This window comes from Saccostrea echinata, unplaced genomic scaffold (genome assembly GCF_033153115.1).
Source record: "Saccostrea echinata isolate AGI-Se365-2 ecotype Australia unplaced genomic scaffold, CSIRO_AGI_Sech_v1 ptg000054l, whole genome shotgun sequence".
NCBI classification, from domain to species: domain Eukaryota; kingdom Metazoa; phylum Mollusca; class Bivalvia; order Ostreida; family Ostreidae; genus Saccostrea; species Saccostrea echinata.
The window spans coordinates 67747584-67771534 of record NW_026889803.1 but is presented as its reverse complement, the minus strand read 5'-3'; the positions used below and the strand labels follow the sequence as shown (position 1 = coordinate 67771534).

At 34.2% G+C, this 23951-nt stretch overlaps 1 protein-coding gene across 1 annotated transcript; it reads right to left on the bottom strand.

Annotated features, from left to right (window-relative positions):
• Nucleotides 1-430: 430 nt before the first annotated feature.
• On the bottom strand, nt 431-23592 carry LOC133172145 (transcription factor EB-like). Its single transcript, XM_061306969.1, has 7 exons — nt 23443-23592; nt 15571-15774; nt 15117-15212; nt 11415-11565; nt 5364-5439; nt 2102-2249; nt 431-1195 (listed from the first exon to the last, which is right to left on the bottom strand). The coding sequence occupies exons 1-7, from the start codon at nt 23590-23592 to the stop codon at nt 431-433; spliced, it is 1590 nt and encodes a 529-aa protein (XP_061162953.1).
• Nucleotides 23593-23951: the final 359 nt, after the last annotated feature.

Below are 23951 nucleotides of genomic sequence, written 5' to 3'. Positions count from 1 at the left end.
TTCGATGGTATGTCCTCTTGGGTAAAACACGGTGAGAGTCATAACTATCTTGGCTTTTCCTTCCGTCTTTGAGACTATTCCATTCCTAGAACTAAAGGAACTGTTTTTTTTATTATATAAGCTAACATGGAGACTAATACACAAAGACAGTCCTGGTCTAAGCTGTGAACTGTAAAGAGGGTTGTTTTACAGATTTGGATTTTTTGTGGAACATTTTCAAATAATCAACAGGAAGAAAAACAAAACAGTTTTGTCACTTTTCCTGATCATAGCAACAGTGTTAAATGGCAGTAAGTTATTATCCTCAGGCGGTTAAAGCATGATTATGCAATTATTTTCCTTTGGTTTGTACATCACACGAATTAACGCTACAAATATAACATTTAGTACTTTAAAAAAATCGATTTGTTCTACAATATCTTCACATTTTCTAACGTAAGCCCGTCACGCTCTCGGTTGAATCCTCCAATCCACTCGATCTGGAGCTGCATTCGGAAGCCGTGTCTTGCTTTCTCAGCAAACTTTCCAACATGTTGCACGTAGACGTTAATGGCGACAAGCACCCTTGGTTTGCAGAGGCCTCGTATGATTTAGGCAAGAAGTTCGTATTAAAGACGGGTTCATCTTCGTTCTGATTATTATCAAACAGATCAAGCAAAGTGCTGCATTCTTCTGTCGACAATTCCAAAATTCCATCCTCTTCATTAATATCAGAATCTGCTTTGTCGTTATTTGTATATATATAGGGAAATGAAACAGAATCGCTTTGCTCATTAGATCCTTCCGTGATAACATTGTCTGAATGAAGTGGAAGGGAAATTGGTTCTTTTTTCTGCTTTTTCAGATGCTTAACCTGGTCAGTCAATCCAACTTCCAGTGTACTGTCATCACTTTGTATAGAAGAGTGACCTCCTTCAGACATTTTCTTCTTGAGATGCTGTCGTAAGTTTAACTTAGTATGTGGCATGAACCTTTGCTTGATATTTGGCAGCAAAGCGCCGTCTTTGGTTCTCTTGCAAGGGGGTATTGAGGTATTTGGTGTTGGCTCAAGAATTTCCGGCATGCCTTGTTTAATAAGATCCTCTACCATAGCATTAATTTCGGATATACGTTTCTTTGGCTTCTTTTTCTTTTTGACTCTAGAGTAGTCTAACTCCTCTGACAAACCATACAGTTTCAATCTTAATTCCAGTTGCTAGAATAAAATATAACTATATATATTACAACACATAATTATATTTGTTTCTAGTAATAATTCTCAGACACGAGGACGGTTACATGTTTTTTTTCGATTAAAGATTATACTTGGGAAACAGATAACTGCTTTGTGCCAGTGTGCATGTTCACAAATATATATCATATATATATCAATTCCTCGTAACCCCCCCCCCCTCCCCCAGTAAACCTAGAGACGTGATTTTTTCATACTTTAAACCTTTACTTATTTTAATTATTCACAATTTGCTACGCTTATTGTAAAGCTCCTGAAGATTTGAATTGAAAAAGCAACAGCAAATAAGACATTTTTTAAACGAATTAATGCATTTTCACTAAAGAGCACTGCCATAAAACCCTTGACCAATGAATTTTACAATATTTGTAGAAACTCAATGCTTATAACAATTAATCATGGCAACATTTTGATTATTTGATGAGTAAAGGAGAAAAGATAGCATTTATTTTGATAGTTCGACGATGGACAAAAACAGATAGCAGTCGGCTTAGATGAGCAAAATGTAAGGTCTCTTGATTTTTTAAACATCAAACAGTGCAAAGCCAAAAGTACTATTGTTTAAAAAAAAGAAATGAACTCTCTCTCTCTCTCTCTCTCTCTCTCTCTGCCTTGAATACAGTTTGTTTTAGAACCATATATCTGAAGCACCTTGGGAATGAATGATACCCCCCCCCCCCTCCAACCATACGATTTTGGAGATGCTTTAACTTATCAATACATTATATGAATTCCAATCATATTAAGCCTACATTCTTATAATTTATATTTCGACTTTGTATGGGTTTATAAACCGCTTAGATATCAGTACATGAAATTAGTTGATCGGTTCTTTTTATTTTATCAGATTAAGAATTAGTGACGCCTTACAAAAATTCTGATGAGCAGTTTTTGATATTTCGAATTCATGGACTTTTGGTGTTCCTCCAACTTCTGCAAACTGCTTTTGTCCCTCATTAATTCCTTCATATATTCCACAGACGCTTTCAAAATGGATCCCTTGTTCTGCTTAAGGTTGCTATAAATAAATGCATTCATTCATTCTATTTATTCCTTGTTATTGCAGTAACATTCCATTTTCACTTTCCTTATATATGATTAAGAATATTTTTTGACAGAAACACTCTCTTAAAATGGGCAAATGACAAGCAAAATTAATTGACAATCAAAACCTGCAACAATTTGAATTAAAAAAAAAAAATATAGGCAAAAACCAATATCTTAAGCAAGTCCCATAATGCAATTCAGAGAGTTCTGTTAGAGGGTAATATAGTGTCTGGCATTGACAGAATATCATCATAAAACTTGTTGCATTAAAAACAAGAGGCCAAGGGGCCAGATCGCACTGAGCACACTGGCTATGAAGAAACAGAAGTTCAGTATTGAACCGGGGGGGGGGGGGGACTTAAATTTACACTACCTCAGGATGCTTCCTTATCAATATTACCAATCATGGCTTTGCTGTTCTTTAACAGAAAAATTTTTTTCCTATGGATTCCTATGTCAAACTCCGATCGATTATTGTGGCCCCACCCTACCCACCGTAAATGTGAACAAAGAATGAGTGGACTTAACGCCCTATTTTGGATCTTTTTGCGATTCCTCTACCAAGCTGTATATGAAGTGAGTCCAAAATATTTTACAAGCAATAGAAAGAGCTACGTATACATGCTTATATTAGGTAGAAAATTTGTACAAAAGCAATGTCTTGTTGCTATGAATCAAAATTGAAGCAACGATACATTAGTGTCGCCGTCCGGAATTTGACATGTACCCGGAGTGATTTTTAGCTCACATAATCAATATTAATAGGAGGCGGAGCAGTCGATCGGCGTCAGTGTCGACATCTCTCTCTCTCTAGAAATTCGAATATGCGTATGGTATATTACAGCGATGTCAATATGAAATTAAAAATAAAAATGTGAGGACACGCAAAATTATAACAACATTTAATTTTATTAATTCTGAAAATTGCAACCAAACACGCTCCAAGACGTGATTTAGATCGAGGTCAAGTTGAAGAATACAATGTAATCGTTCTCACGAGTACACTCGCAGGTGGACATCACGTGATGAATTGTAATATTCAACAAGTCAATCTAAGTCAAATCAAGGTTAACGCAGTCATAAAATGGAATCGAGAAGTTTGTTTTGAACATGTTTTTTGTAAAATTAAGTGTGAGCGCACGTTTGTCGGCTCTTTTCCCTTTGATATGACATTATTTTGTTCAATATACAACTACAGTTTTCTTAAGAACAGCCGACAAAAATGCGCTGACTATGTATTCAGACGCATGAAAAACGCATGACCCTGATTATCTATTGATATTCAAGAAATCTTCGGGCCCCTTGCCTTCGATATTTATTTAGTTTTTCTCGAATTGAGCGTTTTAAATTCATATCTGTAACAAGAATAAACGCTTAAGATAAACATTTTATAACACTTTAATTTACGGCATTTTTTCTGGACACCTAAATCCACCCATTCCTTGAACCTACACTACCTGAGGATGCTTCTGTAATAATATAAATTATCATGGCTTTGCTGTTCTTGGGCAGAAGATTTTTTCAAGATGATTCCTTATATTATTTTGCAAAACTTTGACCCTCTGTTGTGCCCCCCCCCCCCCATTCCCTGTGGGGTCATAATTTGAACAAACTTAATTTTACAATACCTAAGACTGCTTCTGTATATATATATGACTAATAATGGCTTAGTTGTTCTTGAGAAGAAGATTTCAAAGATTTTTCCTATGTAACGTGTATATGATCAGGTTCTTACAAGGGATATAGGTTTTCCTTTTACTCTGTCTGAGTTCATGATTAGAATGATTATTAAGACAGGTATATCACGCATAATACTCTGATATTTATTTAAAGCACTTTACAGTAGAAAAAGATTTACATAGAGAAAGTGTCAGAAATGTAAATTACTAAGCAGTAATTAATTAACAACGATTACATTGAAATCTATGGGGACAAGCGAATTTTTTTAAAGCTAAAAATTCAAATAATAATATCAATAAAAACTGTGGATTAAATAAATTGAATTAGATGTATTAAAACATTAGAAATAGAATGACAATTTAGAACGATTTACCATTTTAAAATTGATTTTTTTTTATTAATTAAAAAACAGAAGGAAATAACTCTTACCAAAACTCAAGGTAAATGAGGATACATCCCACTCTTACATGCTAATAGTAATAAACGGGAATTATGTCTAAATATACTGAGTAATCAACGCCTATACATCTGTTATGTATTCAATTTCATTGAATCTATTATTATGCTATTAGGGATAGAATACCTTAACTTCTTTATTGCTTCTTTATTGTTGGATTCCACAACCAACTTATTCAGCTTGCTTCTGAATGCCTGACCTTCCAAAAATTTTGCCTTATGTATATCCTTTAACTTGGTTTGGCTAGTCCATTCCAAGGGTTGTCAGGTCATTCCATTATTTGAAGTCTGCAATGGGTTTTCTTCAAATGCCCCTTAACCATTGCACCCATATATTCTTATGAAACTTTTGACCTACTGTTTTTGCCCCCGCCCTACCCCGGGGGTCATGATTTGAACATATTTGAATCTACACTAACTGAGGATACTTCTTTATTAATATGACCAATAATGGCTTAGCTGTTCTTGAGAAGAAGATTTTCAAAGATATTTCCCTATATATTTCTATGGTAAACTTGGCCCCCCTGTTGTGGCCTTGCTCCATCCCTAGGGGTCATGATTGGAACAAACTTGAATTTACCCTACCTTAGGATACTTCTATTATAATATGATTATGCATTTTCTATATACTCTTATGTAAAACCCCCTCTTGTGGCCCCGCCCTACCCCAAGGGGTTATGATATGAACAAGCTTGATGCCACCAAATTTTCAGGAATCCTTAATTATCTCCCCTTGAAAGAGGGCGCAACAATTCCTGTAAACAAACTTAAATTCCCTTCACCCAAGAAGGCTTTGTGGCAAGTTTGGTTGAAATTGGCCAAGCTAGTGGTTCTTATGAAGTTGAAAATGTGAAAAGTTTACTGACTACAGACGACAGACGGACACCGGACACTCTTTGATCAGAAAATCTCACTTGAGCCTTCGGCTCACGTGAGCTGAAAATCTTACTGGGGCACGCTTGCTGGAAGGAGAGTTGCCAATTCTTTAATTCTGTCGTTTATGTTGTATCGACGGCGCCGTTCAACTGAAATGGTGATTGAATATAATGATATATGTAACACTAAAGATGCATATTCTTACTTGTAATTAGTTTCATTAAAAAAGTATTAACATGTAAAATCATCTTTGTTTTGAGTAGTAGAAATGTATTCAATGAAAATCATGATGTGAATTTTATTTAATCGTTATACGAGATAATATTCTAAAGGTTCTGACAACAGTTTTATAAAATATTAACTGTTTAACGAAGTAATTTTGATATCACTGTAAAGAGCAAAAGACATGCATTTATGGTGATGTCACTTTATATTTTTGTGACGTAATTACTCGAAGAGTGACGTCGAAATCTCCTGTTTGTTAAGTATACTTACCGTAAAAAAGTTACGTAACTAGACAAAAAGAGGCCCATGAGCCACAAAGCTCACCTGAATCACTATGGTCGTACTATTCTTCATCAGCATCTTTGATTTCATATTGTGGTCCCGTCATATTACCGGGGTCATGATTTGAACAAACTTGAATCTAAGCTTAATATGGCACATAAAAATGCTTTGCTTTTCTTGAGAAGTCGAGGTATTTTTGAAAATGTTTCCTATATATTCCTATGTCAACTGATCGTCCATTGTGCCCCATCCTTCCCCGGGTCGTGATTTTAACAAAACTCTGTCAACACTACCTGAGGATGTTTCCTACTCCCGGGTCATGATTTGAACAAAATTGAGTTTACACTACCTGAGGATGTTTCCATATAACGCGCGTTATTCAATTTGTTTGCAAACACCGTAGCAGTTATGAGACTACATCTTTCAAAATTAATATTTCAATGCTTAATTGTTGATTATTTTATCCAACATACCCCCGGGGGTCATGATTTTAACAAACTTAAACCTACGCTGTCTGAGGGTGCTTCTTAACAAATTTGACTAATCGTGGCTTTGCTTTCTTGGAAAGAAGATCTTTGAAATGATAAAGATCGCAATAAGATAAAACTGTTCAATTCACGAAGTTATCGCGCTTTGAAAATGGCTATCTTTCCCTGTTTTGAAAATCCAATCAAGCGAAAATCGACTATTGATAATGATGCCCTACTGGTGTGACGACACAACATGTATCGCATAAGCGGTTCATTATTGATATATATGGCACGCCAAATTCACAAAAATTAGATAAACATAGGTTAACAGTTGATAAACTAGGTTTATCGATTGTAAACTATAGATAACGAACTGTAAGCTATAGTTAACGATTCGTTAAATGTAGTTTGCATTTGTAAAACTATATTTAACGGTTGTATAGTGTAGTTTACGAATGCTAATCTATGTTTATCTGTCTGTAAATAAACTTTAAAAATAGATTTTGCTGATAAATATAGATTCTCATATGTAAACTATAATTTGCATTCGTTAATCCATAGTTAAGAGTTGTTAATCAAAGTTTTACAAATCGTGAAACTATATTCATCAGATAAAATATGTTTTACATTCGTTAACCATAGATTTCGGTCGTAAACTATAGTTAACTGTCATTTATACTCAAAACTATATTTAACAGACGTAAACTATACTTATCGATCGTAAACTATAGTTTTGAGAGCTAAACTATGATTCACATTTGCCAATCATAGTTTATCGTCATAAACTATAATTCACACTCGTAAACTATAGCTAAGAGTTGTTAAATATAGTTTATGAATCTAAACACCTGTTAACTGTTAACGATAGTTTTCAATTCAAAATTTCGCGGCACCAATCGCGAGAAGCAATAATGGGGTATAGGTTTTATCAGTGCGGAGAATATTAAGGACACGTGTTGGGCATTATCTAAAGCAAAGACCGAGTTATATATAATCAATATTAACTTTCTCTATTTAAACAGGATTAATTGTACTTGTTTTAAAATGTCGTGTATATATACATTTCCTATGGGAAAGTAATAAAAAATATGATAAAATTTTAATTTCTTAAAAGACAGAATATTACGAGATTTTTGCTCAAGCAGAGGAGGGTGAGGCGCCTTTTACAATGTGCCAAGCATTTTCCCGCCACATCTCATTACCAAAACAAAGAAACTGAAAGAGAGGAAATGCAGTGGCGGATCTAGATGGTGTTGTGGGGTTTCAACGTCCTCCTTTGGATTTGAGAGAGAGAGAGAGAGAGAGAGAGAGAGAGAGAGAGGTCCCAAATATTTGTTGTTTTTTGCTAAAGTAAATGTTCCGTAAAAGGCCACTTTTATATATGTATGAAAAAAAATTCGGTTGTTGAAAAATAAATTCCGCGCCTGCAATGTTACATGCACTGTGTTATGTCTCTATTTACAGATTAATATAAGATATACATGTATTTTATCAAAAACAGATGACGCATTTCAGTTTGTTGCCTCATAAAAGGAACAATTGGCCGGTATGCGGCCGATTTTTGACGCTTAATGCGTCAATGTTTCTTGTTCATTATTGCTTGATCAGCACAGAAGGTTGGAAAGACGGCAAGGATAGATATCAACGATTTCTTCCGTTGCTGAAGACAAATTTGGTTACAGACCGTTCACATGCATTTCTCTCTATTTTTCTCTTTTAAGTCAATAATTTTCTTGTCATTTTTCTTTTTATTTCCAACTAGATTTGCTTTAAAATAATAGAACATTTACTTTTAATGCCAACAAGACATATACATGCATATATATTTAACAACAATTGTCGTTACATAGCAAAATCTTATAATGCTGTAACTAGGATTAGCCTATCTATAATTTACTAAAAAAAAAACAACTATTGTTAACAATAGTTTTGATCGTAAACTATGGTTTAGAGTCGTGAAATCTAGTTTCACAGAATATTGTGCATCTCCGATACAAAATAAGAGATTCTGTTCCTAAACTGTGTTTCTCAAATGTAAAACTATGTTTATCGCATTTTTGTGAATTTGACGCTTTGTATGTCTGTAAAGTATACTTTACAAACCCTAAACTATAATTTACATTTGTTATGTAGTTTAGAGTTGTGAATCATAGTTTACAAATCGTGTAACTATATTTATCAGATAAACTATATTTTGCAGTAGTAAATGATTGCTTTCCGTGTTAATTATAGTTTACGCTTGTGAAACATAGATTATCGTGTAAACTATAGTTTACAGATGTGAAATATAGATTATCATCGTTAACTGTTGTTTACGGTCCGTAAACTATAGTTTACAGTCGATAAACCTAGTTTATCAACTGTGAAACTATGATTAGCTCATCTTTGTGAATTTGGCGTGCCATAGATATATGACAATGAAATTTACTCGAACAACAACGAAGATACAAGCTTTCTCGTGTGGTATGGGTTTACGAGTGTCATAGTGAACTAAAATCCGATTTTGACCAGAAATTTAGATTTCAAAAGAGCTTACACCAACCGCATATGTTTTGAGAAAGGAATAACTAAAATGTACAAAATGCATTAAAACTACCCAAGAAAACACAAAGAATGTTTCAAGTTTCATGGAATATAGAGAAAACAAACATTAATCAAGCTTAAAAGCCCATTGAAATAATACAAATTTGGAGCAGAGCAAACACGGACCTCTAAAAGCAACAGATTAGTACCATGGAGGAGTAAGCACCCCTGTCGACCGGTCACGCCCGCTTTGTGCTCATTGTCATGTTCGAGCAAACGGAAAAATAAGTATACAATTCAGTGTATTCGAAAGCTTGCCTCGTTTCAGAAATTGTTCGCATGTAGAGCATGCTCTTGCGTATCGAATCAACTGGTAGACGCAAACTCTATATGCAGGTGATAAGGGCATATTGCTACATAAGTAAGGGAAGCTGACGATAGAAAAGTTGAAGTCATCATAAAGTTTTGTTCTTAAGTTACCATTAACGTCTTTTTCGTAAAATATCCAAATATGAAATAGATGTGTCAGACTCTGTGATATCTTTTATCTCGAGTTCAGAGGGATATATCGAATCAATGTGGAAAGGAAAATGAATATTGTTAATTATCAAAACTTCTTCGATACATGTTAATCTAAATGTTGAATTAAACGCCACAGCAAGAGACTCTTTTTTCATGCAGAAATTTTTGAATAAATTCTGCGTCATAGGTCTGCTGATAACTAGGCACAATTGGTACCCATGGGAATGAATTCCAACAGATTGTTGGAAGACTTGATCTACATATTAGTGTTTGAAACTCACTGCAAAATAAGCCAGACACGCATGAGCTGATTGCTAGTAAAAGTTGTCAGCCCTGCCAAAGATCTACTAGTCCGACAAAATAATTGTCTTTTATAAATTTGTTTTTAAGATTAAAAGATTGGAACCAGGTCACCATAACTTCATGCTACCGATACTATTAGTTGATATGAAAGAGATTTATCAGATATATGAGTTTTAATTATTGAAAATTTTAACAAGTCCAGCAGGGCATCAATGCATGCAAGTAAATTTATTCGCCCGCAAAATTTGTGCGTCTCGGGCGGTCTGGTGCAAGGTTATTTCAAACACTGAGTGTTACATAGATATTGTCAAACAAACTCAAGCATCTTTTTTATATCAACTTCGAGGTACTTGTGTGTAAACTCAGAAAGTTTTCTAAAAAAAAAAATAATTTGGCAATTGATCAATGACAAGGTAAGTCAATTTTCAAGTTTCATTTTAACTGAAAAAAGCAGCTGTCTATGATGTCAAAAAGCCTGGACTTTAATTTATCGTGGGGAAGAGTTGTATATAGCACTGTTGAAAAATCGTACGTTTTGATGTTAATGATTTAGGTAAAAAAAAATTATCTCAAATTATCTAAAAGTTCCTTGGAGTTTTTAAGTATTTACATCTGATTCACACACTTCTCAAATATACTGTTGTACAGTATTCCTGAAGTATCAACTTCACCACTGTCAATATCTCGGTGAGGAGTAAAGAAGATGCTTGGTAGAACATTTACTGGAACCAGCTTTGTTTCTTTGTTTGAAAGGTTTTTTTATGTAGTTTAGGAATCCAGTATTGGTATGGTAATTCAAATTCAAATTGATTGTTGGGAATATTAAAAATAATTAAAACTGACATGATTTTGAAGAATTTCCTCCTTAGAAAGGGAAATGCTTTGGTGTGAATCATTCTAGGTTCGAGTGATTTTGACTGACAGGTAAAGCACGTGAATTTCATGTGCAAAAATACAAAAATAGGAGTCAGGATGAGCAGTCAATTTGGAAATGGGCTAGGCGTGACTCGTGGTCGTCAAGCGGATTGGAATTTTTCTATTTGAATAAATAGCTCACACATCCCGGTTGTTGAATTAGTCGAGTAACTTACCAGGCTAAACCTAGGCAAATTTTTTTAGATGGGTCACCCAAAAACGCTTTGTCATCCTGGTGTTTTTGTACAGGTTAGAAAGTTTTTACCGGTATTATTTTTTTCATGATAAAAACTTCAGACTCCTGTGCATGGAACTATTTTGATCTCAACCACAGGAGTTCGCAATTTTATCAATAATGTCAGTAGAAATCACTCCATTGACCTAGCCATGAGCTATGCGTAAGCATAGCGAACAGAAATGCAACGCGTTTTGGAGAAATAGACCAATTTGCTTTTACTCCTCGCTTATTCAATACAACTCGTCAACATTCATATCAAACAACATTTCTCTACTAAAATTTGCCTTTTAACCCTTCTTGAATGCTGTCATTACCCACTTTCTTCGATTTCGCGTAAACATTAGTTTTATCGAGAAGCCATTGCATGCGTGACGTCACATCAAACCCTGAATGCTGACGAGTTGTATTGAATAAGCGGTGGGTAAACGCAAATTGGTCGATTTTCCCATTGATCAATTGCGAACTCTTGTGCCTTAAATGCACGAGAAGAATTATTACTATCTAACTATATAATGTTTATAAAAATATTATTTAGAATATGTGAATACCTCAACCTCAAACATAATTTATATGTATGATTCTGACAATTTATATAAATTATCATATTTTTTTCTTCGCTTTCGTTTCATTTATCATTTATAGTTACTTATATTATGTTGGTCCTTCTTTTTCCGCTCTTTTCTCCAGTTTTCTTCCTCCTTAATAATCCTTGTATTCCTGGTACTCTTTCCTGGTAATGGATTTTTACCTTCCTTGGTTTGGGCATGGGTATGGCAATGCCCATTGGTGGAGCTATTCTAAGGAAATAAAGTACCAATTTAAGGTCTTAGGCAAGGCAGGGCTATCTGGAGAAAAAAGGCTGAATCCATAGTTTTTCTTTCATTTATAAATGTCAATAAGAGCCCTGGCCCTAGTGAAATATTTGAGAGTTATCTCCCGTGTAGATTTATCTAGGTTGTACTAATAAAGTGTAAGTATGTTATTGGGCGTAAACAACATGAACAATGAATTCCAATCCCGATCGTGGAAGATAAGTAATAAAGAAATTTAGACATTCGATATCGTATTTATTCCTCAGAGGATTTGTTTAATATCAGATGCCATAAATTTATAGAAGTCATTGGAGTGTAACACGTTGCTTAGTGATGTATGGTCAAAGAAACAAATTCAAACTGAATATATACAATATAAAAATTAGGCCTACAAAAATTGTTTTCTCTTAAATATCAGTATAATAAAACAGTTTGCCCCCCTTATGAGTTTTAATATGGTGAAATAAAGATCTGAGACTTGGCCCCGAGGAGTCATTAAAATGATATGGAATATAAATATAACGAACAGCAATCAAGCTCAAATGTCAATTAGAACAATACAAATTGAAGCAGAGCAAACATGGACCTCTAAAAATATCAGAGTTGGGATCAGGTTTCAGACTAATCATGATCATCCCCGTCGACCGGCCCCACATCCGCAGACAATTCACTGTTAAAGATATACACACTATATAAATGCGATTTTTATGTGAAACAAAACGATTAATGATTGGAGAAACATGATTTGTAATGAAAAATAATACTTTCCACAAAGTTTTACTAAATAAGTCGTTGTAATTGCAAAACAATTAAGCAAGATCTGTTACTTAAAATTCAGCCTTTTCATGAATATTGATGAAAGAAGTGCGTAGACAGAATATAGACACGCATGTCCGCGGGAAATCATTGACAACGAGGCACGTTGCATTTTGACTACGATTATGAATAAAAGGATAATATCAGTCATTACAGAGTAGATGGTTAATATTGATTGTTTTAAAAGATAAACTTGTATCTTTTAGCATTAGACCTGTGCAATCCATGACAAAAGTTATTTGTATACCAAACGGCCTATCTCGTTTTCTTGACGCAGTTGATGCATCAATTTAAATAGAGGTATTTCTTTCTTGGCAGGAAAATAAATAATTATAATTTGACATCTTTATAACGCGTTCATTTTCAATTGTGTAATTTACAGTATTTTCGTAACTTTATTTGGTAAACAAAATAAATAAATTTCCAACTTTATTTTTAACTGACGCAAGTTATAGCGTGTATATCTTTAAAATAATGGCCTAACAATTTGAATGCGAAATGTTAGCCATCACTCGACTTAAGGCTAGATTGTATAAATGAAAAATGTGGAAATTTGCAAAGACGATACATATCATTAAATATATACAACTAGCAAGGATGTTATGGGGCTATGGAGACCATTCGAATAAGTGGGTATTCGATTGAAAAGTAAACGAAAAAACTACCTGTATTCAAAACAAACTAGAATTATTCTACTTTCAATTTAAACTGTTTTTAGTGAGATTTTAGCATGTAATGTGTTATTAATTGATTCATTTCTTATTATTGTTTCTATAATGTATATTCATGTATTTTATAACTATTCGTAATTTTTTAACCTAACATGGTTTGCCAATTGATCTAATACAATGATTCCTTCGACCACTGCCGACATGTTTTTTCTACAGTTTTCTTCGGGAATTATGTTCTTTCTTACAATTTCGTGGAATTCCTTGGATTTACATTTAGAATCTAATTCCTCAAATTTCCATTCTAGCAGTACATATTCATTGTTTGATTTTTTTTTTAGCTCATATGAACTGAAAGCTCAAGTGAGCTTTTCTGATCACCTGTTGTCCGTCGTCCGTCTGTCTGTCCATCTGTAAACTTTTCACATGTTCAACTTCTCCTCAAGAACCACTGGGTCAATTTTAACCAAAGTTGGTACAAAGCATCCTTAGGTAAAGGGAAGTTTAAATTGTTAAAATGAAGGGCCAAGCCCCCTTACAAGGGGAGATTATCAAGAAAAGACAAAAATAGGGTGGGGTCATTGAAAAATCCTCTCAAGAACAACTGGGCCAGAAAAGCTGAAACCTTTATGGAAGCATCCTAAGTGTGTAGATTCTATATTGTTCAAATCATGACCCCCGGGGATAGGGTTGGACCACAATGGGGAATCCAAGTTTTATATTGAAATATATAAGAAAATGTTTAAAAGGCTTCTTCTCAAAAACAACTGGGCCAGAAAAGCTGAACCTTATATGGATGTACATGTACCCTGCGGTAGTGTAGATTGTAAATTGATCAAATCATGACCTCCAGGGGTAGGGTGGGACCACAAAGGAGAATCAAAGTTTTACATTGAAATATAATGGAAAATATCTTTAAATCTTCTTCTAAAGAACCACTGGGCCAGAAAAGCTAAAACTTATATGGATGTATCCTGTGGTAGTGTAGATTGTAAATTGGTCAAATCATGACCCCCGGGGGAGGAGGGGGCCACAGTAGGGAATCAAAGTTTTACATTGAAATATATAGAAAAATTTTTAAATATCTTTTTCTCAAGAACCAACCGTTCACGGTAGCTCAGTCGGTAAAGCGCTCGCTCCGTGATCGGGAGGTCGTGAGTTCGAATCTCGGCCGCGACAGACCTAAGTCGATAAAAAATAGGTAGCAACTGTTCCTTCGTCATGCGCTCGGCACTTTGGAGTGAAAGTTGCGGGTCTTTCGGATGAGACCTTAAAAACCGAGGCCCCGTGTCACGGCAGGCGTTGGCACGATAAAGATCCCTCACTGCTCAATGGCCCTGAGTGCCGAGTAAAGGTCAAAATTTGAAGCCCTTCACCGGTATATGGTGACGTCTCTATATGAGTGAAAAATTCTCGAATGGGACGTAAAACAATATACAATCAATCAATCTCAAGAACCACTGGGCCAGAAAAGCTGAAACTTATATGGATGTATCCTGCAGTAGTGTAGATTGTAAATTGGTCAAACTATGACCCCGGGGGTAGGGTGGGACCACAAAGGAGAATCAAAGTTTTACATTGAAATATAATGGAAAAACTTTTAAAAATCTTCTTCTCAAGAACCACTTGGCCAGAAAAGTTGAAACTTATGTGGAAGCTTCCTGAGTTAAACCATGACCCCTGGGGTAGGGGAGGGCCACAGTATGTATTACAAGGGGGAAAATCTGGTGTAGAACAGCAGGGCCAAAGTTACTCAGGTGAGTGTTGTGGCCCATCGGCCTCTATTTTTTAAAAAATTTTTTATATTTGAGATTGATCACTGTTCATTTTCTTCACTTTTTTTCATTTTCCATTCCGATATGGAATTCAGCAGCTCTCTTAAATTTTCCCGTCCCCATTACTCGTGAGAATTTCATGGAATTTTTGGAATTGTTTTCTTAAATGCAATGGAATTTTCTATGGAATTCCATGAAATGTTATAGAAAATCTACATTACGGTGTCGGCATTAAGGAATCCCCACCAAATTAGTTAATTTTTCTACTGTTACTTACTGAAGAATTACCGGTCTGTACAACAGATTGTAGGTCTTTGTCAAAAGGTGATTCCACTAGTACGGAGTTCATCACATTACCTATGACATTGTCTACCTGCAAAAATTAGGCTCTTGTATAATAAAAGGTCAAAAAAGGCTAGGCTGGGAAGTGACAAAATACAAACAGTGTTATTCATACAGAAATGAACTCAACGCAACCTTGTTAAAGTCCAGCATGACAAAAAAGAGGTCAAAACACATACACCCATGGGGCTGACATATTTGAACTTTCGTTCACTCTTTGCTTTCGTAAATCAATACAAAAAGATTGACAATCAAATCGATATTAAGTTTTGCTTTATGTCCTATGAAGTATAATTATTTATATAATATATAATAATACATAAAAACAAACAAACAAACAAACAAAACAAAACAAAAAATTACACAGAGAGAGAGAAAAAACAACATACGTCATTCAGGTCCTCCATATCAAATATTGCACATCGAATCTCTTCAGACAGAGGAATTTCTGCAACTTCACTCGTAGTACATTCCACCAAAGATCCTAGATCCGCACCGATATTTATATTTAAGCTGCTAGACACCTGTTCTTTCTGGTTTTCTATAGACATAGCAGTAGAATAGCCAATATTGGAAACCCCAGCTCCACTGATCTTCAATCACAGTAATGAAAAAAAAATATCATGAATTGTGTTAGAGGGTTGCAATATCATACAAATAAAGCCCTTTCATGAGGTTGATCCATAGATATATCACGGAAAAGCATATCAACCGAGCAAGAAGTTAAGTTGTAGTGCTAGTTGTTTTTATTTCTTTATTTCCTTTGATTTGTGATTTCCTGAACTTTGTAATGAGGAAGGGGTAGGGTATCCCAAAAATTTGACAAATACTACGGCACGCAACAATCAAGCCCATTTAATTATCGGCCGCAGTAGCGGCCGATCTATTTAAGGTTATACTAGAAAGTGCACATGGGGAATGAGTAGCTATTTTTTATTGCTTCGTTGGAATAATTCCTAATTGATAACACACAAAAAAGTTATAAATAAAAGTTTAAAAATTGCTTGGTATTAAGTTTAGATAATTGTTATTACGTTTTTTTTTTTTAAATTTGCTTTACATTTCTCATCAGATATTTATTAATTTCTGATTTTATAAAAAGTTCTTACATGAACTGCTCCCCAACATGGGTGTGCGTAAGATATAAAAACGAAACGTATTGAGTTTCCGGATATGAAGTACAGTGCCAAAAATAATTAAGGGTACATACCACAAACAAAAATTAGATGCATAGATTGATATATATATATATATATATATATATATATATATATATATATATATATATATATATATATATATATATATATATATATATATATATATATATATATATATATATATATATATATATATTGACTGATTTTGAATGGAAATGACATAAATAATCAATCCCTAAAATATAAAGACATCGAAAGTTTTCTTTGGTGCTTAGATGAGCAACTTTGTATCGTTTTCTTTATAATTCTATACAAAATTTTGCACATATTTTTGACATTGTGACAAAATCTTACAAAATTCTCCCACTTTACCAAGAAAATATCATTCAGGTTACCTATTTGAATATTAATGTGAGAAATATATACTGCATCAAATACTTTTACTAATTGGATTTTTTTTCTTTACACTCTTTTCTTGTGGAAATAATTCAAAATGCTAAATATAGTTTTGCAGCCGATTTGATGCTTTGCGTCAATTTACCTTTCGTTTGATTTTGATAAGATCACCTAGACTGAAGTGGCTGTAAATTATGTATGTACATATCTCAATTTGTAGAATGCAATTCTACTTGGTTTTCTATTTGTGATCATAACGTTGGGTACGATTATTTCATTTATACTTCATTATTTTTATTTAATTATGCTTATCAACATATTCTATTTTGTTCCATTTTAGTAAAAAAAAAAATGTAAATAAAAATTTAAAAATCAATATGATAATTTTACAGCATTATAGATACCTTATAATAATTATAAAAAAAATGTAATATCATGATATTATCGTGTTAATTTGGAGAGGGGGGATTATATTATATCGCGATACGTAATATTTGGCGATACCCATTCCTATAAAATGGTTGATAAACCATTGAGATTTAGCAAGAAGTAATATTATTATAATTCTGTTCTAGTTTATGGAGATATAACCACATTTAACTGTTCCTAACTAAATTTGCATCCATGCAACAATTTCTAAGTTTTTTTCCCTTTTTTTCGGGGACAATATCTGAGACGCGCTTTAATACTTAAAATTAATTCATTATTAATCAATTATAGTGCGTCAGATTATTCCGATAATCGATTATGAAAAAAAAAATCCGATTTCCCATCACTACCCATGCCTAATAATTCGGTATGGGGTTATTATTATTATTATTTTAATAAGAAAAATATGTCACTTCAAGTGACTGTGGTTCTATCAAATTTACTCCAGCTTTAGAAGGATATAGGCGTATATTTATTTAATATAAATTTCAGTGGAGCGATATAATATTATATTCAGCACAGTATCTTAATTATTACATAAGTGAATTACACTTGCATGCTCACTTTCGCCCAAACAAAAATAAATTCATTTCTGTAAAGTGTCAGTCAAAAAAGTCAAAATTAAGTTCAACAATTTCCAGTTTAGCGCATAAACTATTGAACTTTCTTTACTGAAGTCAATCTCTTGACCTCAGACAAGTTGATCTTGTTTAAGTAACTCGAATCAAGAGTTCTCCTGCACCCGATTTTCAAGGAGAAAGCCTGCAAACTGGCGGATAATATATTAATGGTACTAGTACTGAGCGATTATAAAAGTCAGTGTTTAATGAGGCAATACACTTAAAGTAAACTGTACAGAAAAGGAATATTCATTTTCTAATCCTTAATCTTTTTTTCATTTTAAGACAAAATATAAAACATATAAAATGCTGGTTTTTTAAAGTTGTATGGTTCGCAGGTAGTAAATATTTTTCTACCCCCGGATATTATTATCTGGGTCTGTTTATCATATATTTAAATGACGAAAAATATATATCCTTTCCAATTATTCTTTGTCTCTTGTCTAAGTTGTTATTTAAGAAAAAAATTATTTGCCGACAAACGAAAACTCATAATTCAGCGTAAAGATCTTTCAAGAAGGGTCGCGTGCCCTTTCGAAAGTATGACAAGGTGAAGCACGTGAATTAACTGGGTAGAAGTTCAAAAAAGTTTAAGAACCTATTTATCTCACACCACGTTCAAAAAGTTTGTTTATACAATTAAGTAGAATGTTTGACCGCTTCTCTGTGTCCCGATTCCGTCAGACTGTTGGACCGCTTCTCTTCTCCTGAGTCCCGATTCCGTCAAAATAACCAGTTTTCCACAACTCTTAACATGCACTCGTGAAATATAAAACGAAAGTATTCAGTGACCATGTGCGTTATCTGCAGTTGTAGTTATTATTATTTTAAACTTCCAATTTCTTTTTATCTGTAACGGATGCGTGCTAAAGCGTGTAATTTTCGGAAAGTTGGAAACTTACATTGTAAATGAAAATGTTGGTGGTAAATCAAAATTATCTAAAATCAAAAAGGTCGGATGATACCGCTTTAATAAAATTAAACATCACTCAGCTTACTTAATTTAAACAAATTTTCCATCAAAAAGCAACAAATGAGCAAGTAATCTCCATTTATATATAATAATCTATACGATACGGTCCTTAAAATAGCACGACTCATAATTTATTTAAAATTTCTTTTTTTTTTTCAACCCCGAAGTACTTCAAAAGTTTATAAACTTGGAAGAAACTTTTCCTTAAAAACATTGAAAACAAGAGGCCTAAGGGCCTTAACGGTCACCTGAGTATACTGTAGATTCCTAAATATATGAGAGCATTTAATAATCGCGTAATTTCGTGAAAAGCACCACTCGCAAAATAAAATTACTCGCTTTTATTTTAATGGTGGTGATATCCATGTAAAATCGTGATCAAGCGTCCACTCGCGAATTATTGTTCTCGACGGCTAGGAGCCCTTTCGCGATATATAAAGTACTCGCGTAAAATAAGGAATCTAATGTATACATCAATTTAGAGAATCTATAGAAGTATAAAATAAACTGATAGATGAAGCTTTAGCAAGAGAAATAGGAAGATCAGGACCAACGAAATAATTAGTCTAGTACTCAGTTACATACATAAAGTAAGTTTTACTTGCCCCCATTTATTACTTTTACCAAGCAGACTATTAACAAAACAATAGTTCTTCGGTACTTTTTTAAACCCCATATTATAACCTTTCACATTGGCCTTTCTTGGTCTTTGAAGAACATTAAATAAGTTGTTTTTGTCTCATTTTTATTTATCTATAATTTACGTCTATCTCATCAACAAAACTATGAAAGTACTTTTTGTGTTATACAATAGATCTTCTTGCATAATTCTTTTATTCTATTAACCTTCCAATTACATTACTTACAGGAATGACAAAGGGGAATAACTTCTCTCAGTAGAATACAGATTAATAGAACCCCGGACAGCACCAGAACACTTGACCAATTTAAAAAAATTGGTTAAAAAACCCTTGCTTATTAAAAGTTTTACTCTGTTACATCTTCGAGATGTCCATGAGCAGAGAAGATTTTCAAATAACAATGCATTTTCACTATAGATTCAACAGAGCCCATCCTAACACCAGATCCCATGAAATTCACAAATGCCCTCGCTCATCATAACTAGGCACTTACTGGGGGTAGTTGAAGCTTTTCAAAGAATTAAAAAATTAACACATTTTCACTTCATTATCAATAGAGCCCATCTGAAACTCCAGAACCCCTGACCCTGGGACCACAAGTTTTAAAAATTTTGCTCATCATAACTTGCACCTTGTTTATCCGCTCAATACCGGGGAGCAGACAAAATTATTTAATAAAATTAATGCATATTTTTACTATATTATCAGTAGAGCCCCACACTTACACCAGAACATCTGATCCAGGGGCAGTGAAACTCACAATTCTGGAAGAAGCCCCCTTGCTCGTCATAACTATACACTTAGTTTCTTTGCTTTATAACCAGGAGAAGAAAAGAATATTTTCAACGAAATTACGCATTTTCACTGTATAATCAATAAAGCCCTCTACCCTTTCTCCAGAACCCCCGTCCCTGGGGCCATGAATTTCACAATTTTGGAAGAGGCATCTATGCTTATCATAATCATTACCATACACTTAGTTTGTTAATATTATATCCAGGAGCAGAGAAGATTTTCAAAGAATTAATGCATTTTAGCTTAGAACCCCTCCCCCCTTTTCACCAGAACCCCTGAACCAGGGGCCATGAATTTTACAATTTTGGAAGAGGCATCCTTGCTATCACAACCATGCTTTTAGTATGTTTACATAATACGAAGGACCAGAGAAGATTTTCAAAGAATTTCATTTTCACTATATAATCAGTAGAGCCCTGCCCTAATACCAGGACCCCTGACCCAGGGGCCATGAAATTCACAATTTTGGAAGAGGACCCTTGCTGATCATAACGATATACTTGCTTTGTTTACATAACCCAGAAGCAGAGAAGAAGATTTTCAAAGAATTAATGTATTTTCACTATATAATCAATAACCCCCCCCCCCCCCCAACCAGGACTCCTGACCCAGGGATAAAAAAATCACAGTTCTGGAAGAGGCGCCCTTGCTGATCATAACCATATACTTAGTTTGTTTACACATTTCCCAGAAGCAGAGAGGATTGATTGATGGTATGCTGTTTAACGTCCCATTCGAAAATTTTTCACTCATACAGAGACGTCACCATATGCCGGTGAAGGGTTTCAAAATTAGACCTATACTCGGTACTCAGACCCATTGAGCACTGAGGGTTCCTTATCGTGCTAACGCCTACCGTGACAAGGGACCTCGGATTTAAGGTCTCGTCCGAAAGACCCGTGTACGGAAGCATATTAGTGCCACATAATGTTTTTTAAAAGTTGGTAATTCCAACTTTAAAGTTGGAATTTCCGACTTTAAGGTTGGAATTACCAACATTAGAAAAAATACTACGTGGCACTAATATGCTTCCGTACCGGTGACTTTCGCTTATAGTGCCGGGCGCTTGGCGAAGGAACAGTCACGAATTTTGTTTTAGGTTTGACGTGGTGCGCCAAACAAGAATCGAACCCGGGCCTCCCGACCACGAAGCAGAGAAGAAGATTTTCGGAAAATTATTTAATGCATTTTCACTATATAATCAATATAGACCTCCCCCCCCCCCCCCCCAATACTAGGACCCCTGACCCTAGGATCATGAAATTCATAATTTTGAAAGGGGCACCCTTGTTGATCATAACCATATACTTAGTTTGATTACAGAATACCCAGAAGCAGAGAAAAAGATTTTCAAAGAATTATTTACTGCATTTTCACTATGTAATCAATAGAGCCCCACCCTAACACAAGAACCCCTGACCCGGGGCAATGAATTTCACAATTTTGAAAGAGGCACTCATGCTCATCATAACTATGTTTTTAGTTAGTTTAAAAAATACCCAGGAGCGGAGAAGAAGATTTTCAAAGAATTAATGCATTTTCACTATAAAATCAATAGAGCCCCGCCCAAACACCAGAACCCCTGACTCTGGGGCCATGAAATTTACAATTTTCAAAGAAGCACTCTTGCTCTTCATAACTATGTACTTATTAGTTTGTTTGATACCCAGGAGCAGAGAAGAAGATTTTCAAAGAAATAATGCACTTTCACTATATGATCTATATAGCCCCACCCTATCACCAGAACCCCTGACCCTGGGGCCATGAATTTCACAATTCTGGTAGAAAGTTCACTGCTTATTACAATCATGCCATCAGTTTGACTGCTTGATGTTCATGAGTAAAGAAGATTTTTAAAGATTGCATTAATTTTGGTGTTGGAGCCCCATCCCTCAGGCCCGAGGGGGTGGGGGGGGGGCAAGGACCATGAAATTCAAAATTTTGTCCCTCTTCACTCATAGATACTGTATGCCAAAAATGGTTGAAATTGGTTCAGCAATCCCAGAGAAGCTGAAAATGTTCAAATGTTAACGCACGATTGACGACGCTCAATGACGGACAGATAGCAATAGGTCACCTGAGTGACTGAGGTGACCAAAAAATCAATCTTTTGAATGCAAATGCATCAATCAAAGTATTTTGTGAATAACTATGCATTTATCAAAGTATTATTTAATCATGGAAAAATAAGATATCGACTACCCTCATTATTGAAAGCTACATGTACGGTAACTAAAATTTGAATTTGATCTTTTTAATTTTTATACCATTATTTAGCCTTATAAAAGTATTTGATTTTTTTTTATTCTCAAACTTATTTCACCAATTTTCTTATTAAAAATTGTTTTTAAATTACAAAGAAACTTTCTTTTATAAATTAAAAATGAATTATTTTTTTGTGGATGCAGATGCATTTATCAAAGTACTATTATAACCTGCCAAAAATAGATGTCAAGTACTTTCGTTACATAAAATTCTCTAGAATTTGGATATAGTCTCCAATACTTCATTTTTTTTGGCCATTTTTTAAATTCTATATAAAACAATTATAATACTTCTTTAAATACTTTCACGATTGAATTTGATATTTATTACATAAAATACTATCAATATTTAATATAAATTAGCAATTCTCGACGAATATTACTAAGAAGAAGATTGTAAACAAATGACATAAATTTGTAACAGTGTCAAAACCGCAACAGAACAAAGTGGGGAAAGTTGAATACTGTAAAATTCATGATTGGCGTCCAGAGTAAATGTCTAAATAGTGAAGTGTAGCTCCAAAGAACATTGCATTCATCAAGCTGATTGAAGAAGCTTGCGAAACTTGTGAATTGAAATTTTTAGCTAAAGCAGTTAATTTGTATAAATTTGAGATTACTTGAAGGATTAAAGTTAAGTCTGGGATCTAGTGCAGTGGTGTTCAGAAGTGAAGTTATACATGGTCGTAGGATCCGGGGGGGGGGGGGATCATCGGCATCAAAAGCAAGTTTATTGAATTGTCTAGATGGCCAAGCGGTCTAGCGTGCTTTTCCTGTACAGCTAGGAGACAGATTCCTTAGGTCGAGACTTCAACACAGGTACCCAGTGTAGAAGTGAAATTTCTCCGTTATATATATATATATATATATATATATATATATATATATATATATATATATATATATATATATATATATATATATATAATATATATATATATATATAATATCGGTGGATAAGTTGAATAGGAGAAGAATCTTACCTCATGCGCATTTTCATTCCTATTTTCCGAGATGGCGTCAGGTTCTGCTATTGTTACGGGTTCAAATTCATCTACACCATTTCTATACTGTTCATTCATTTGTTTCAGTTGTTGGCGAATTGCCTGCAATCTTTTACTTGCATGATACATCTTCGATCTTTTCTCTCTATTTCTCTCTCAAGTTAAAAAAAAATGACGTATTTCTTTTTAAAAGGATAAAAGTTTGTATCTTTAGAATGAATTAGTAATGGCAAACTCCATATCGTGTCAATACTCCGGGACTTCTGCCGAGTTCCTACAAATATTGATGAAGTTGTACATAGCGTAATACTGATCTGTTTAAAGCTTGTAATAAAGTTAAGAGTATTGTGTCCCTGTGGTCAAGCATGACCTTAAGAAGGGGGCGAACTGATAAATAATCATTTTCTTGTGTAAGTGGAGATGTGCCGCTTTCACGTTTTATCTAAGGAGTCCACTTTATTGAAATTCACGTGTAGATCAAATGCTTC